Source organism: Condylura cristata, unplaced genomic scaffold, assembly GCF_000260355.1.
Source record: "Condylura cristata isolate star-nosed mole 26May11 unplaced genomic scaffold, ConCri1.0 scaffold00006, whole genome shotgun sequence".
Lineage (NCBI taxonomy): Eukaryota > Metazoa > Chordata > Mammalia > Eulipotyphla > Talpidae > Condylura > Condylura cristata.
This window is the reverse complement of record NW_004567107.1, coordinates 8,604,506-8,620,035: the sequence shown is the minus strand read 5'-3', so window position 1 is coordinate 8,620,035 and position 15,530 is coordinate 8,604,506. Positions and strand designations below refer to the sequence as shown.

The 15,530-nt window shown below is 48.7% G+C and overlaps 1 protein-coding gene across 1 annotated transcript in view; it reads left to right on the top strand.

Annotated features, from left to right (window-relative positions):
• MRRF (mitochondrial ribosome recycling factor) overlaps window positions 1-15,308 on the top strand; it is a 40,402-nt gene extending 25,094 nt beyond the window's left edge. The window contains exons 6-7 of the mRNA XM_004677372.2: window positions 6,407-6,566; window positions 12,953-15,308. Coding sequence (XP_004677429.1) covers window positions 6,407-6,566; window positions 12,953-13,030 — 238 coding nt within the window. The 3' untranslated portion in view covers window positions 13,031-15,308. The remainder of the gene's footprint in view (window positions 1-6,406; window positions 6,567-12,952) is intronic.
• The last annotated feature ends 222 nt before the right edge of the window (window positions 15,309-15,530 follow it).

Below are 15,530 nucleotides of genomic sequence, written 5' to 3'. Positions count from 1 at the left end.
GTGGTCTGGTTTCTTTCTTCTGCATGTGACCATCTAGTTTTCTCAGTACTGTTTGTGGAAGAGACTTTCCTTTCTCCATGGTATATTCTTGACTCCTTTGTTGTAGATTAATTATCCATCTAGGTATGGGCTTTTTCCTGGGCACTCAATTCTTTTGGTTTCTGAGCCTGTTTTTGGTCTAGTACCATACTGTCTTGATTATTATGGCTTTGTAGTATAGTTTGAAGCCTGACCGTGTGAAAGTGCCATTCTTCCCCTGTTTTTGTCAGGATTGCTTTGGGTACTTGGGATCTTTTGTGGTCCCATGTGGATTTCAAGTAATGTTTGTTCTATAACTTTGAAGAATGTCGTTGAAACTTTGATAGGGATTATATTGCTTTGGTTAAAATTCTACTTAACTTTTTGAGGATCTGCCAAACTTTCCCACAGTAATTGCATATTTTACATTCCCACTAGTAATATATAAGGGCTCTAATTTCTCAGTATCCTTGCCAACACTTGTTATACTAGCTGTTATTGTTATGAGTGTTATTATCCTAGTGGGTATGAAGTGGTATCCTATTATAGTTTTCATTTCATTTCCCTATTAACAGATGATGTTGAGCATCTCTTCATGTGCTTATTGGCTATTGTACATCTTTAGAAAAATATCTCTTCAAGTCCTTTGCCCATTTTTGTATTGGGTTGTTTGTTCTTTTTCTGTTCATTATGAGTTCTTTATATATTTTGAATGCTAAAATTTTATCAAATGTATGGTTTTCATCTCTCTTTAAATTGTAAAAATAACACATTTTAGTAAATATTTACATTCTACAGAAAAATAAAGTTATTTTACTATTCCTCAGGTATTCTTCCTAGCAGTATTTGTTGATAAATGTAGTCTATATCCTTCCTGGTGTTAAAAGCACTGCATACCCAAAACTTTTTTTTTTTTAAAGATTTATTTATTTGTGCATACAGAACTGGGGTACAGGCCAGAAGCTCAGGGGCGGCGAGAGGCTTCACCAGAGACAGAGTGGGGAGCAGAACAGGCAGATTGGCGAAGTACACTGCTGAGGGGAGCAGCGGGCGGGTCAGGAGAGGTCTGCCGCGCCATGTGGTCGCCTCCGGGGCAGGCAGGAATCGAACTCATGCGGAGGTGGCTTTAGATTCTCAGTGCTGTGCTTTAACCCGCTGCGCCACCAGGGAGGGCCCTGCATACCCAAAACTTTGTGTACATATTTACTTTCTATAAATGGGGTTAAGTAGCTGCCAATACTGCGATTTTGGTTTTTTTGCATCACAAACATCTTTTCATGGTGAGCTCATTATTTTTGTGACTGTCACAAATGCCCTTTTGAGGGGGATAGTATAAATGAGTAAACTGGGAATCAGAAAATTTAAGTAATTTGCTCAGAGTCACAGATTAATCACAGAAGAATCATTATTCAGGTCCATTCTGTCTGCTTCTGAAGTTCATGTTCTTGCCACATCATTACGTTGCTCTTGGGCCCCTGTGACCTGTCTGCATGCAGCTCTGCTTTCCTCGCCATGTCACCCTGTGGCTCTTGCACCACAGATCATGTATATAGTGTATATATTCCAGAAAATGTGGGTATTCCTCTTTCTCACACAATCCGTGTACATACACACCTTTAGTGATCTTGAAAGGGAAAAAAAGAAAGAAAAGCACCCAACAACCCAAGCTGGGGGCAGCCACAAAGTACATTTGAGAAAATGCAGCTGCTTCTCCAGCCTCCCCTCCCCTGCCTGCTCGCCTGGTCCCCAGGGCGATCCTTCTGCTGGGTGAGCCCCAGGACAGGGTTTTTCTTTGCCTTCCAAGCCTGGGCACACTGCCGGCAGCCCAGGGTACCTGCCTCTCCTCTTCAACTTTGCTTCCCACTGGCTGTTTAGAGGCCATTGGTATGTGTGAGGGGGGGGGGGCGTGGGGGAGGTCTCCTTCCCAACACAGATGTTCTGGATGAAAACACAGTAGGAGGGGCTGCGGGAGGAAGTTGCCCCCATCTCCATGCCAAAGCGGCTCCCTCCCCTGCCCTTCTCTAGCCCACCAGGCCATTACCCCTCTGCAGCCCTGCGGGCTTGGGCCGGGAAGGTGACCTGGAGGGGACAGTGAGCTAACTCTATACCTAAGAAGGCCTTAGTGTAAGTTGCTTAAATAGTTGTTCTTGTCATTCCCACCAGTAAGAAGACTTGCTTAGATTTGTCCAGTACCAAGAAAGGGTATCTGGAATCCAGGAATCAGGCTGCACTGAGCTCAAATCTAAGGTCCACCAGGGACTGTTTTGCATGGCCAGGGCAGTTACTGGACCTGTCTGAGCTTCCCTTTTCTAACCTGTAGAATCCAGGTAATGATACCACTAACGGCATAGTGCCGCCTCTGAAGGAACCATGGAAGAGGAGCAGTGGTATTGGGGTCAGATGTGAAGGCAAATAGAGGGAGCCCCCACATGATGATCATAAGGTCCCTCCTTCGCTCCCTGCCTTGCTTTATTTTCCTCAAAGCATTGTGTCATTGTGTGTGTGTGTGTGTAAAAATGGATGGGGGCGAGGAGGGGGATGGGGAAGCAGAGGAAGTCTGGCTGGGCCCGTAAATAAAATCTTCCTTTTGGGGCCAGTGGCCACACGGCTTTGGGCACCTCCCTCCACCCTAGTAGCATGGGTATGGAGCAGCCTGGAGTGTGTCTGCTGATGGCAGGTCATGTCCCTGTTGGGGGAGGGGGGCACAAGAGAGGGCTCCCAGAGCCCAGTGAGGAAGTGGTGAGTGTTTTCTGAGTGGCGCGGTCAGAGATGTGTTTTGACGGCTGCCCTGGGAGCCGCCTCCTTCTCCCTCAGCCTGTCCTGCACAACCTTGGGCTCCTCCCTGCTCTTCTGCTGTGCCCATTTCTCTCCTCTGTGCCCACCAGCCACTCAGTAACCCAAGCTGCATGGGGTTGACCATTTTCTTCCTCACCCCTCATGTTCCTTGCCCCTAAGCGCTAATGATTCCGTAGTAAGGACGAGAACGCAGCCGCCCTGCCTGCCCTGTGCTCCTGTGGCACAGACGCCCTGGCCACGTGCCCAGCCCTGTCACCATCACTTCACTTGAGCCTTGCCTGCGCCTTCAGTGCTCTTCGCTCCCATTTCACACATGACAAACCAAGTTTGCCCACAGTTCCGAAGCGACAGAGCTGGCATTGAACTTAGGGCTTCCTGCTTCCAAAAAGCATGTCCTTTCTGCCGCTCAGGGCCCCTCTCAGTGACCACAGATCTTGCTGCCAGCAAGTGTCTGTCATAACTGGCTTTCACTGTCATTGCTGGAGCTGAGCGGGGCGTCTCTGCTGCTCACCCAGTTAGTAGTCCTGAACGTGTGTTCCATTCTCAGGGAAACAGTAGGAGGGTCGCTTCGGTCAGTGGGTTCTCAGCTGAGTTGCCCGCGGGGCAGGCCCTCTAGTTGTTCATGGGAAAATGGTCAAGGAATTTTGCAGGAAGGCCCCCATCCAGAAAGTTGCTGGAAGACCTCCCTGGTGGAGTTTGTGCAAAACAGCGTGATCCTCCCAGCTCAGCCCAGCCCCGCCTTTGCTGGAGGGCTCCCTGCCCCTAGTGGGGAAGTTGGCTGTCTCACCCAGCCAAGAAGCTGCTGCAAGGTTGGTTGGTCCTGAGCCCCCGCCTGCCCGCCTGCCTGGAGCCTCCTGGCAGACTTTGGCCACGTGCCTAAAGTTACTCAGCGAGTAAGTGGCAGCCCCCCGGTGGGAGTCAGACGCGCACTAAGCCTCGAAGGCCCGGGCAGAAGACCACCTGCGCCCTTCCTCGATTAACTGAAAGCTCTTTTCATCTGATTTATAAATGGCCTCTGCCATTTTCTTCAAAGCCAGCAGTTTGTGGCTAAAGAAGAATCTGGAAACGCCAGGCCTGCAGATCAAGTTTGACCCTGATGCTCCCTTTCCAGTCTCCTGCCCTCCTGCCATTCTATTACTGTGCTCTGCCGGAAATGCCCATTCTGGGCCATGGTGCAGGTGTGTCTCCATCACTGGACTGAGCCTCTAGGAAGCTGCCAGGCCCTGCTCTTCTCTGAGAACCTCAGCCTGACCCCGGGCCCGGCACGGAACACAGGAACCTCAGGCAGTGCTTGATGAATGGAGGTGCACCATGTTCGGAACCGGGGTGCAGCATCCACCACCCACGTCCAGAGGCCCAGAATTCAAACGAGCGAGTGAGCACAGAACCCCGTGAATGCGAGATGCAGATGATCAGATGTATTAATCACTGGTTTGGAAAGGAATTAAAATATTTCCATAATATAGTATGTCTTTTTTCTAAAACAGATGTGCCCTCGTTGTTTCATGAGGAAGTAATTAAGTGTGTTTAATTAAAACATTCATAAATGCTATCACTTATTCAAGGCCACTAGATGCTGCTTCTTTATTGCACTTTATACGTTGTGTCTGTCCCTCCCAAAAGCCCTGCAAGGTGTTTCTGTTACCTACATTTGAGAGAGGAGGAAGTCAAGGCTCAGTGAGGTCAGCTGGGGGTCAGGACCTTTCTGTTGCCCCATCTGCTTCTCACCTTGGTGATTCGGACACCTTTTAGCTCAGCACCCGGCCAGCGCCCACCTCCGCTCTCCTCTCAGCCTTCCCCATGCCCACTGCCCTCCCCACGCCCTTTCCTCCCCCTCCTCACTGCCTCGTCTGCCCCTACCCTTCCCACGGCACTTTCCTCAGCAATCATAACTGGTACGAAATGGCGTTATTTTTGTCAGCAATAGTAACTGGTATGCTGTGATGCACAGAAACTGGTGTTGATGGTCCAGTGGTGTCCCACTTACATGAGTAAATACCCTTTGTTACGGTCAGGCTGTGTACATGATACTTTTGTTTTCTTTCTACAATCCGATGCTTAAGATTTTTGAGCCTCGGGGCGCCCCCTGGTGGCGCGTCAAAGCGCAGCGCTGCAAGCTGGCCTCGGCCACTGGGGTGTGAGTTCGTCCCCACCCTGGAGGTGACCCACGCGGCGCGGCAAAAGAGAAACACAACAATCTAGTGAAAAGGAAGTCACAAACAGTTTTTTATTTTATTAAAGGTGGTCAAAGCAGTAGGACACCTATTTAAAATGGTAAATGGGGTTGAAGGTGGAAGCGTGTCTTGTTCAAGAGGCTTCTTACTGACTTAGATTCATTTATTTTCTGCCCCTCCTAGTATTTCAGCAGGATTAAGTTTTTTGAATCAGTGGATCAAGTTTTAATTTTCCTGTTCCTTTCTTATACTGACATATGCTTTGGCAGAACAAAAAAGAGACCTAAACATGTCAGCATGATTTTTGCTCAATGAATTAAAAACCATAAAAGTAACAAGATCTGATCCAAATCCCTAAACTCCTGACATGGTGGTTTTGTCCTTTTCAGCCCCAAGATTCAGATTACTGACTTTGAAAAGCTTCCTGCCTGGAAGCAGAGGCAAGGGCAGCAGCAAGGTTTATCTGAGACGGATTTCGGGGGGAGGCCGTGTAGAGCCGGGGCAGGAATACAGGCTGGGCAGGTCTGGCCTGGAATTCCAGTTCTGTCACTGAAGCCTGGGGCGGGTTCCTCTGTGTCTGTGCACCCCAGCTTTGGAAAGTGGGGCTGTCGGGATCCAGTTTGAAGAGTCGTCAGACTTGGGGAGGTGGAGAAGGGGCAGGGCGCATGGGCACAGAGGGGCTTGAGTCATGAGCAGGCCACTTTTATCCTGAGAGTGTTTGCAAATAGCTGAGTCCGGAAGGGTTTAGCATCGCACAGCCATGCTGCCTGCTTCGTCTTCCACGCGTATCCTTTCCTCCTCAATTCTTTTCACCTTTTTCTCATCTTATCAAGGAAAAAAAATAAGGTATTTTTCAACACCTGGCTGTCACTGTTTTGCAGGAAACTTACACCCAGAACTTGAAGTTGTCCCCATTCAGCAAGAAGCCACTTGACGTGAGGGTTAGGCTCTAGGGACGTCCGTTTCGGGATCCTGGGGCAGGGGGAGCTCGCCAAGCTAGGACCACTGGCTTTGGGACAGGCCGGCTTGACTTGGGTTTGTGTAAGATACAAAGCAAACTTCTGGCCCTTTTTCTCTTCATCGTGAGTTCATGATCTTGGAAGATGCTGCTCACCAGGCTTTCCAGCCCAGTTTTCTGCTCACACCCTTCTTTGTTACACACGCTCCTGTCATTTCCTCAGGAAGCCTGGTGTCTTCGTGGCTTTTCGCCTTGAGTGTGGGCTTCCTTCCTCAGCCCGTTCTTCACATCCTGGCGTAGTGTGTGAGTTAGGAGAAGACAGGCTAGGCTGTAGTAACGAGCAACCCCAAATCTCCAAATCAGCAGAAGCTGATTTCTGGCCCGTGCTGTGATGGGGGCCGTTCATCTAGCAGTGATTCTGAAGGCTGATATTGTTGCCTGTTCTTCTGTCTCTTGTCAGAGTCACCAGGGAACACAGGGAAATGCTGGTGAAACTGGCCAAACAGAACACCAACAAGGCCAAGGAATCTTTACGGAAGGTTCGTACCAACGCAATGAATAAATTGAAGAAATCCAAGGACAAGGTCTCAGAGGATACCATCAGGCTCATAGAGAAACAGGTACCGGCACCAGCAGACACGCTGCTTGTGTATGTGAGTCACAGACTCCCTGTCCCCGTCTGAAGGGAGGCGAATGAGAACACCCTGGCTTCTTTCATCGATGTCATTGCATTGACTCAGGCTTGTTCTGGGCCTAATCCTGTGCTGGGACACGGAAGGGGAGATTCTCTTGACCTTATTCTGTGCGCCAGCCCTTGCACTGAGCAGTTGACCTCACTTCATTTACCCTTAGCACTACAAAGCTTGAGGTAGTGAGATATCTGAGCTTCAGTGAGGCTGAATAACACGCTCAGAGTTGCTCACTGGGTAATCGCAGAAGTGGGACCCAAGTGCCAGCAACTTTCGGTCTCCTTGGGTGTGCTTGGCTGTCTGGGTGCTGGGAAGTGAGGCCTCATGTCCTGAGTGGGCTGAGGAGTGGCATGAGTGCGTCTTCAAGGAGCTCTCGGAGGGGAAGAGTGAGAGCAGAGGGGACGGTCGAGGAACAGGGTGTGTTGAAGTCCCTGTGGCTTGAACTGGGGGTAGGCAAATCAAAGGGGTATGCCCGCCATCCTTGGACAGGGAGGCTTGAGAAGGGGGCTGGCATTTGTTGGGCAGTAATCTGCCACTTGCGTCAGTCACTTGAGGAGCTTTTAAAAATACGGGCATTTTTACAGCCCTGCAGTCACCCATGGGAGGTGGACTGTAGATGGATTTCTAGGGCCTGCTCTGTAGTTTCTGATTGAGCGGGTCTGCCTAGGGATATGAATTTTGAAAAAGTTCTCCAGATGGTCCTGCAGTTCCATGTTCCAGTGGTCCTGTGACCTTGGAGAAGCGGCTTGACTCATTGCAGCTTGCTTGTTTTGTAACAAGGGGTTTGTAATTCCTGCCTTTCTAGAAGCACCATTAGGGCATCAGGCTCCTGGGCTCTCAACTCCTTTCCTGTCATCCTGGTGCTGCTCTGTCTCTGAGCAGCTAACACAGTTTTGGAGACCTCTTCTGAGCGCCAGTCAGGCCTCTCCGGAGTTGGGGCCCTGGTCCCAGGGGGACCTACTCCTTGTCCACCACCACGGGGTCCTATCTCTGCATTCTACCCTTGACCTTTCATTTTTCCTGGGGGCCAACCTCTGACCCTGGTTCTGCCTCATTCAGCAAATGTGGGCGTCCTTCTCAGGAGTCAGAGCCCAAACTCCTTGAGAGGAAGAATGACCAGGTAACCAGTGCTCTTGATGAAGCCAGACAGAGACCCTGCTGGACACATTCGCGCATTAGCACCTGACTTTTTATCTTTCTCTTCAGATTAGGTTGTTTTTCTTCAGTGCTTATTACTGTTATTATTTTTTTTAATGAATATAGCTTTTTTTCTTGATACTAAACTAATCTTATTTAGTGTAAATTTTTTTTAATTGAAAAAGTATTTGAAATCTTGTCACCGAGGACAGACCATAACATTTTAGTGCAGAACTCAAGTTATCTCCGTGAGCACATACGTAACAGATCACACCATATGTGTTTTGACGGTCCATCCAGTGCAATCAGTGATCTTTATTACTTGACATGTTGTCATTTACATACTAGTTCTTCCTACTGTCATTAACACTATTTACTGTCACGTGGTTGAAAGCTTGAGCAAGGAAATATTCAGGGGACAGTCTCATGCACAGTGGATTCTGTTCTTTCTCCTGACAGAAGACACAGTTATGGTGTTCCAGGTATACATTGTGCTGTGGTGTTTTGTGTGTGTGTGTTTTTTAATTTCCCTCCTGCCAACATGCTCCCTGGTTTTGTTTTTAAAACTCACAAGGCAGGGACTGTTGTTTTATCCGTTTTACAGATATACTTATTTCATTCTTGTTTATCGAGGTGATACTTGCTCTTTGTACAAAATTTTAAGTGCAGAAAGGGCAGAAGACTTTAAAAAACAGGAAAAAATGTGTCCCATAAGCCCACATTGCAGCAACAGGTGCTCTCAACATCTTGGACTGTTTCTCCTCTTCCTCTACCCCTCTTAAAATGGGATCGTTTGTGCTGTGATTGTGTACCTATAGCACAGTGCAGTGTTGTATCCGCCTTTAATTTTCTATTCAGCATTAAACCCATTAATATTTTCTCATGTCTTAAAAAATCTTTGTAAGCTCATTTCTGGTGGCTGCAAAATAGCCCTGGTGGCTTTGCGAGAAGCCACTTTCAATGAGCCCTCTTCTTGAACACTGTTTACACCTTTTTCTTAGTATAAAGATGCTTGTGAGTATTTGTGGACATGGATCTTTGTCGAGATGAATTTCCTCAGGCCCGAGTGTGGAATTAGGGTACAGAGGGACATGTATTTTCAAGGTTCTTGACTTTACGGCCCAAACCTTCCATGGTTTTTAGAATGTGGTGCTTTTGTTTTTTGTTTTTGCCTTTTCTGATCCCTGTCATTTGAACCTTATTTTTACTATGAACTTTACATGTTGCTTATCTCAGAATTATCACTTTTACTGTCACATTCCACAGAAGCTTTTATATAATCATATAATTCCATATAACCTTTTGAGAGGATAAAATGTTAGCATATACCACAATTCATCCATTTCTGACTCAGTAACTTAGGAACTTGTCCAAAATAAGTGGTCAGGAATCTTACCTTAGAAGTGCTGTATTTAACAGTAGAGAACTGCAAACTGTAAATCCGGACAGTGGGAATATAAGTTGTTTAATGGCCCTTCACTGACTCATTACACAGACACGGTTATAAAAATATTTTACAGATGATGGCAGCTTATCCTCATCAGATGTTAATGGTGGTCGCTCAGGTCATAGGATTAGGAACAATTTTAACTTTACTCCCTGTGAAATTATTTTTTCATTTTCCAATATTCTTTGAAGGTCAGACGTGTAAAAGCTGTGTCATAAAGACGCATCCCCTTTAGCGTGGAGGCATGAGACGGTTCGGTTATCGGAGGTCCAGCCTGCGCTCACGGCAGAGTCCACCCTCCCTGCAGCTGCCCAGCCGCCTGGCCAGGCCGGCTCTGCTGAAGGCCCCAGGTCTTCCCACCCGGGACTCTGGCATCTGCCGGCCTGCTGTTTCACCTTCGCTTTTGTTTGCTCTGAATGGGCCTGCTGAACATTAAAACGCTTGGCAGAAACCGGCAGTAAATCCCGCCAAGATCCTTTCACTGCTGCCTAGAAATTTCTGAGAAACAGACTGCTCCGCTGCGAAGCCGCGCGAGGAGGGCAGGACTCCTGCAGATGGGCAGCGGCGAGGCAGGATGCGTGAGGCAGCCCTGGGAGCAGCCCTCTCTGGACTGTGGTTGCCGCGAGCCAGGCCTCAGCCAGGCCTCTGGGAGAGCAACGCGCTCCCCAGGCCTGCCCAGATGTAGTCTAGCGCCCTGGCTCTGTCTCTGCCTTTCATTTCCTCGAACATGTGGGAGAGAAGGTGATGACGATGACAGTGATGACAAGCATGATGTCTTCATCTTTATGATTTTGTATTTATTGTAAAGGAAAAGGCCCTGGCCTTGAGTCAGCAGGACTTGCGTTCAAGTCCCAGCTCTTTCACTTCTTGGCACTTCAGGTCGGCAGATGGCCTCAACCTTTCTGAGCCTCTGTTCCTCAGCTCCGAAGTGGGAGGGTCGGCTCAGAGCACCACATGCCAGTGCAGACTCACGGGGAGCGCTTAGCCATCGTCTGCTGTCTTGTCCACCCACCTCTGTCTCCCAACCTGGTGACTCTGGAAGTAGAACTGGGACTGACTGAATAACCTGGGCACAGCTTACCTGAAGGAAGAAGGACTAGGCCAGGGGCTGCGGGCACCCCAAATGCACTGGCAGCCCCACATGCCGTCAGGACGGACGAGTGCTTGGCTCCGTCACTCCACTGACTTCTGTGTCTTGGGCAGGTTGGTTCACGTGGTTTAACCCGTTTACTCTGTGAAATGGGCGTGATTCTGCTCTGCCTGCCTTGCAGAGGTGAGATGAAGTGGTTGGCTTTGAATGAAGGACAGAACAGGTCTGCAGAGTATGAACTCCTAAGCACCTGTCAGGTGAATGATTAGCATCCATCATTTGTTAAAGGGACATGAGGATGGTATTTCGGGTATTTTGAGGGTGATATGAAAAAGCGGGTGACGTTTTTAGCCCTGTGTCTGGCATGTGATAAACATGCAGTAAGCCGGAGCTGTCTGGGTATTTTGTCGTTGTTACTCATCATCATTTTAAGAAGTCTGATGATGATGATGGAAAAGAGGAGCTTGCAGGCAAACTGTCCCAAGGGCACTTGGTGCCTGTAATACGGCAGCAGGTTTGTAAATATTTTCATTAATTGATTAATTTGAAAAGAAGTCAGGAAGCGATAGTAAAAATATCAGAGTAGCACAAGCAGTATTTGCATAGCAAATAACCAGATTGAAACAACTTGCATATTCATGGTTTTGTTTAACCCTTACAGCCACTGTCTCGGGAAGGGGGTGGGCGTCCCCATCTCATAGTTGAGGACACTCGGACCCGTAGCCCGGAAGTGGCTTGTACACCGTCACTCACCGAGGCATCCGTTTACCCAGCACCCATATACAGTGGTGTTACTCTGGGTCCCCTTCCCCCAGCCCCACCCCATCCTTGGCCCCCATATTCCAGAGAAGGCTGCCCCCCTCCTTCCTGGCTGCCTGGGGCTGCCAGCCTGCTGGTGCTGGGGTGCCAGTGGGCACCACGCCACACCCCACGCAAGCAACTGCGTGGGTGGCAGCAGAGGAAGCCGCTGAGGGGCTGGGGTGGCGGGCGAGGGGGGCCCTTCCGTGCGCTGGCAGCTGAGCTCTGCTTTCCCTGCTGAAACGCAGCTGTTGCCATGGTGAGGGCCCGGCTGTCTCCCTGCCTGGACCAGTCGCTCCAAATCCTTCTGAGGTTCTGCCCCTCTGGCTTGTGCAGTTCTTGGCTCCTGGCCAAGGCCTTCGGTCTGCAAATAGGGTGTCAGCTAGCTGCGGTGCTGCGGAACACCCAGCCTCTGGGCACCAAGCACCCCTCAAGGCTGCCTGCCTCGGCTTCCTGCCTCAAGTCCCTCTTGGACAGGGAAGGAGGCAGCAACATTGACTAAATTGTATGGTTTTTGACTTTTATTCTTAGAGGGAGAACATACTTACTGCTGAAAACTTGGGAAATAGAGAAAAGCACAGAAAACTTCAATATTTGTTCAGTTAGCCAATATTTCCTGAGCACTTGCTATGTGCTGGGCCTTAGGCTGGATGTGGCCGAGACCGACATGAATAATACATCATCTGTCTTCCCATCACCAACAGATAATATTTTGACATGTATCCTCCCAGCTGTAAAAAATATGCATATCTTTAGAACATTTGAGATCGTTTTTTACTAGGTTTTGTCTTCTGCTTTTTCTGTAATTCAGGGGCAAGTGGCCATGTTCCCCTGGTATTATAAATAATATCTTGAAATGTTTATCTTTTTCTGATTACAAAAACACCCCATGCTTGTTACAAAACATTCAGACAGTCAACATTTCAGAAGTACAAACTGGAATGTTATCCATATTTATACTCTCTATGAGAAATAGTCTTAACTGTTTCAGTGGTTATATGTATTCAGCTGTTTTTCCATTCTGTCACTTTAGATTTTTCTGATTTTTCACTATTAAAGATAAAGCTTGGGTAAATATCTTTGCATAGAAAATGTAAGGTCTTTGCAGATTTGTGTGGTGAGAATTTCCCAGTTGAGGGATTTGGGGCTTGAAAAATGATAGGAACATTTGTCTCATTCTGGATCCTGTGGGTGATATGTGAGCTTATCCACTTCACCAGAGTTTTCTGGCAGTGAATATTGTAATTAAAAACCACAACATCAAATTTTTGTTAGCTGTGATAGCTGAATTATATCTTGTTTTAATTTGCATTTCTTCAGTGTCTGTTGAATTTTCTGTGTTTGTTAACCAGATATACTTCATCTTTTTTTCAAGACACTTTTTCCCTACCTAATGATTGACATCTTCATTTTCTTCTTCTCAGCTAGTAGGAGGGCTTTATAGAGCAGCGATTCCCGAGGTGCAGGAAATTCTACATCTGTTAAGGGACAGATAGGCTGGTGTCCATGTGTTCTGTAATAATAGTTCAGAATTTGGGGCTGTGGAATCAGACCACCCGGGATTAAAATCCATCACGGCAGCTTTCTAACGATGTCCTGAACAAGTGCTCTAACAGCCTCAGTGTCTCCTTTGTGAGATGCGAGTTACGGTGACACGTCACTCGCGGGGTTGTCGTTAGAAATCCGTGTGTGTAGAAAGATCCTAGTGCAGTGCCTGGCTGGGACTCCATGCTTATGAGCTCTGTCACCACCCTTGTCTCCCAGGTAATCTTTGCATCGTTCCGGGTCATCTCTCCCCTGCCTGTTGCCACCCTGTCTCCAGGCTCTCCCCTTCTGTTTCTGCAGATCAGCCAAATGGCCGACGACACGGTTGCGGAGCTGGATCGGCATCTGGCCGTGAAGACCAAAGAGCTCCTTGGGTGAAAGACCACCAGAGCCCGCTGAGCACCAAGGCCTGATTCTAGTGGAGCCCTTGGGTGGCAAATCATCGCCTCTCTTCCCTGTTCACCCGGGAGACTGTCACAGTTCAGCCTTGCATCCTGTGAGGCCCAGCCTTCCTGTGGGACACCCAGACCTGCTCATGCTTCCTCCCACCCCTTCCCCCGCCCCCCCTCCCCCCTAGCTCTGGGCCCCTGGAGTGGGTCTCCTTCAGAGGCTTCAAGGGCCTTTACTTGGGTCATTTGCCTCGACTGTGACATTGCCAAGTGACAAGGACCCTAGACAGGTTTTGTACTGCCTGTTCCTCGTTGCAGGAATCTCCTTATCAAATGATGGGTCTGGCCCTGTCCCCAACTTGAACTCTGCTGGGACCTTCACCTGCAACTGGAAACCTTTGCTGGAGGCCATCACACCAACTACAGCTCTGAATAAAGTGGAAGCGTAACCACCCTGGAGAGCGAGAGTCGGTCTGAATCCCTGTTCTCCGAGGGCCTGTCTGTTGCCCATGCCCGCCTGTGCCGGGTCATCTTCACACTCGCTCCTTCTCTGCCTGGTCGGCCCCTCCGCCTCCCTCCTGGCCACTTCTGCTCATCCTTCACGGCTCAGCTCCTATCGCGCTTCCTCCAGGAAGTCTTCCTTTTCCTCCCAGCCCCTGTTATCGCGGCTCATAGCACTGTCCGCTGTTCTTATCAGAACCCTAATTGTTTGTGTGATAGCTGGTGTGTACATCTTCAGTTCCTCGGAACTTGGCCTCATGCCGGGGACATAGTAGGCGTTCAGGGTTGTCGATGAGTTGCACGTAGCAGCTACTCAACAGTGCCAGCTCCTTTTCCTTTCTCCCCAAGCCCTGGCACTTTCATCTTCATTTTCCACCCTTGTCTTTGTCCTCAGCATTTGCTTGGTAATGTGACCACCCCCCCCAAAGGCCCCCACAGGCTTGTTGCAGCCCTCTTTGGGTGCTGAGTATTTCCGCCCCTCTGATAATTTTCCTTCTGTGGCTCATTCATTCATTTGTTCATTCTATAGCCATTGTGACCTAGATGCTGCTCTAGGCAGTATTTTTAATCTTCACAGTGAACTTACAAGGCTTATATTATTTCCATTGTAAATAGGAAAACTGAGACTTGACAGTATTAAGGTACTTGCCCAAAGGAACGAAGCTAGTCAGCGGTAAGAGCCTTTTCCTGTCCGTTGTCCGCCTCGCCCCACAGAGGGCAGGTTGCTCAGAGAGGAACCCACAGCTAGGTCCACAGACCAGCGTTCAAATGGTGGGATCCCCTTCTTTCATAAACGCTCAGCACCAACTATGTACCAGCTTGCAGGCTATGCCTGAGAAACACAAGGTGGGTAAGGAGGGAGCCCTGTCTGTGAGGATCACCTGGCGCCCTGGATGAGTGCCTGTGCCGGGGGAGGGGTTAGTTCATATTCCAGTTCTGCTGTGTATCTGCCTTTCAATCAGAAGCCTGGGCCCAGTGTTCTGCAGAGCAGCGTCCGGCTGGTCTCCAATACGTTCCGCCCCCCCTCCCCCCGGGGTGACAGCAGGAGCACTGTGACTCGTAAGGCCCGAGCACACCACAACAGTGTGGGATTCATGAGCAGAGCCGATTCAGAGACGAGAGAAGCCAACACAGTCTGCTGGCCTCCGACCTATCCTCGCTCAGACCCCATTTGCCAGCCCCGAGAAGCCATCACAATCGGAAGTCAGCTGAGGGAGAACAGGGATAGAAATAGCAATCAAGGAGTCTTTTTGGGGGGTAAGCCACATGGCGAGGGCTTTGCGAGTCTCTCGTGAGTGGCCGAAATCCCCCAGTCACTGCAAATGTGCTTCTCAAAGATGCAGGATTTTTTAATAAACAGAGGAAATGATAAATTATGTTGTAACTCCACTCCAAAGGCATTTGGTTCTTAACAGCCAAATCCTCTGTAGTCTTTAAATAAACAAAAACTTATTTGGTGAACAGACGGGGGGAAAATGAAAGATTTTCTGTACTTGGGTCCCACATGTCAACAATTTCTCTCCTGTGTGTATGTTGGCCAAAGCTGTATATCATGATAAATGAATAAAGGAAAACCTCGGGCCCAGGGCAGTCAGACAACTCAGCAAATGGCTTTCAGCTGATTACTCTGTGTCAGCCGACCTCTATCAAAGCTCCTCTGTTTCTCTGTCACGGCTGCGGGGTGGCAGGGATGAGAGAGAGACTACCTGTTGGGATGTGCTGAGTAATGAGTGGTGCTAGAGCAGTCTAAACCCCCCCCCCAACTTCTCCCCCGCCCCCCCAAAAAAAGCTGGGCATGGAAATCCTCCTGCTTGCCAGGAAAATGCTCCACCTCTCCTCAGTTTAGTCACTTTCAAAGTCCTGTAAAAAATCCAGGCTAAAGAGAATTACGTAACTTTTGCTATTTATTTATTCTTGTGTAAATGCCTGTGTGTATGTTGGGAATTATAAAAGAAACTGGAATGCAAAAAGAGAAACTTCTCACAAGT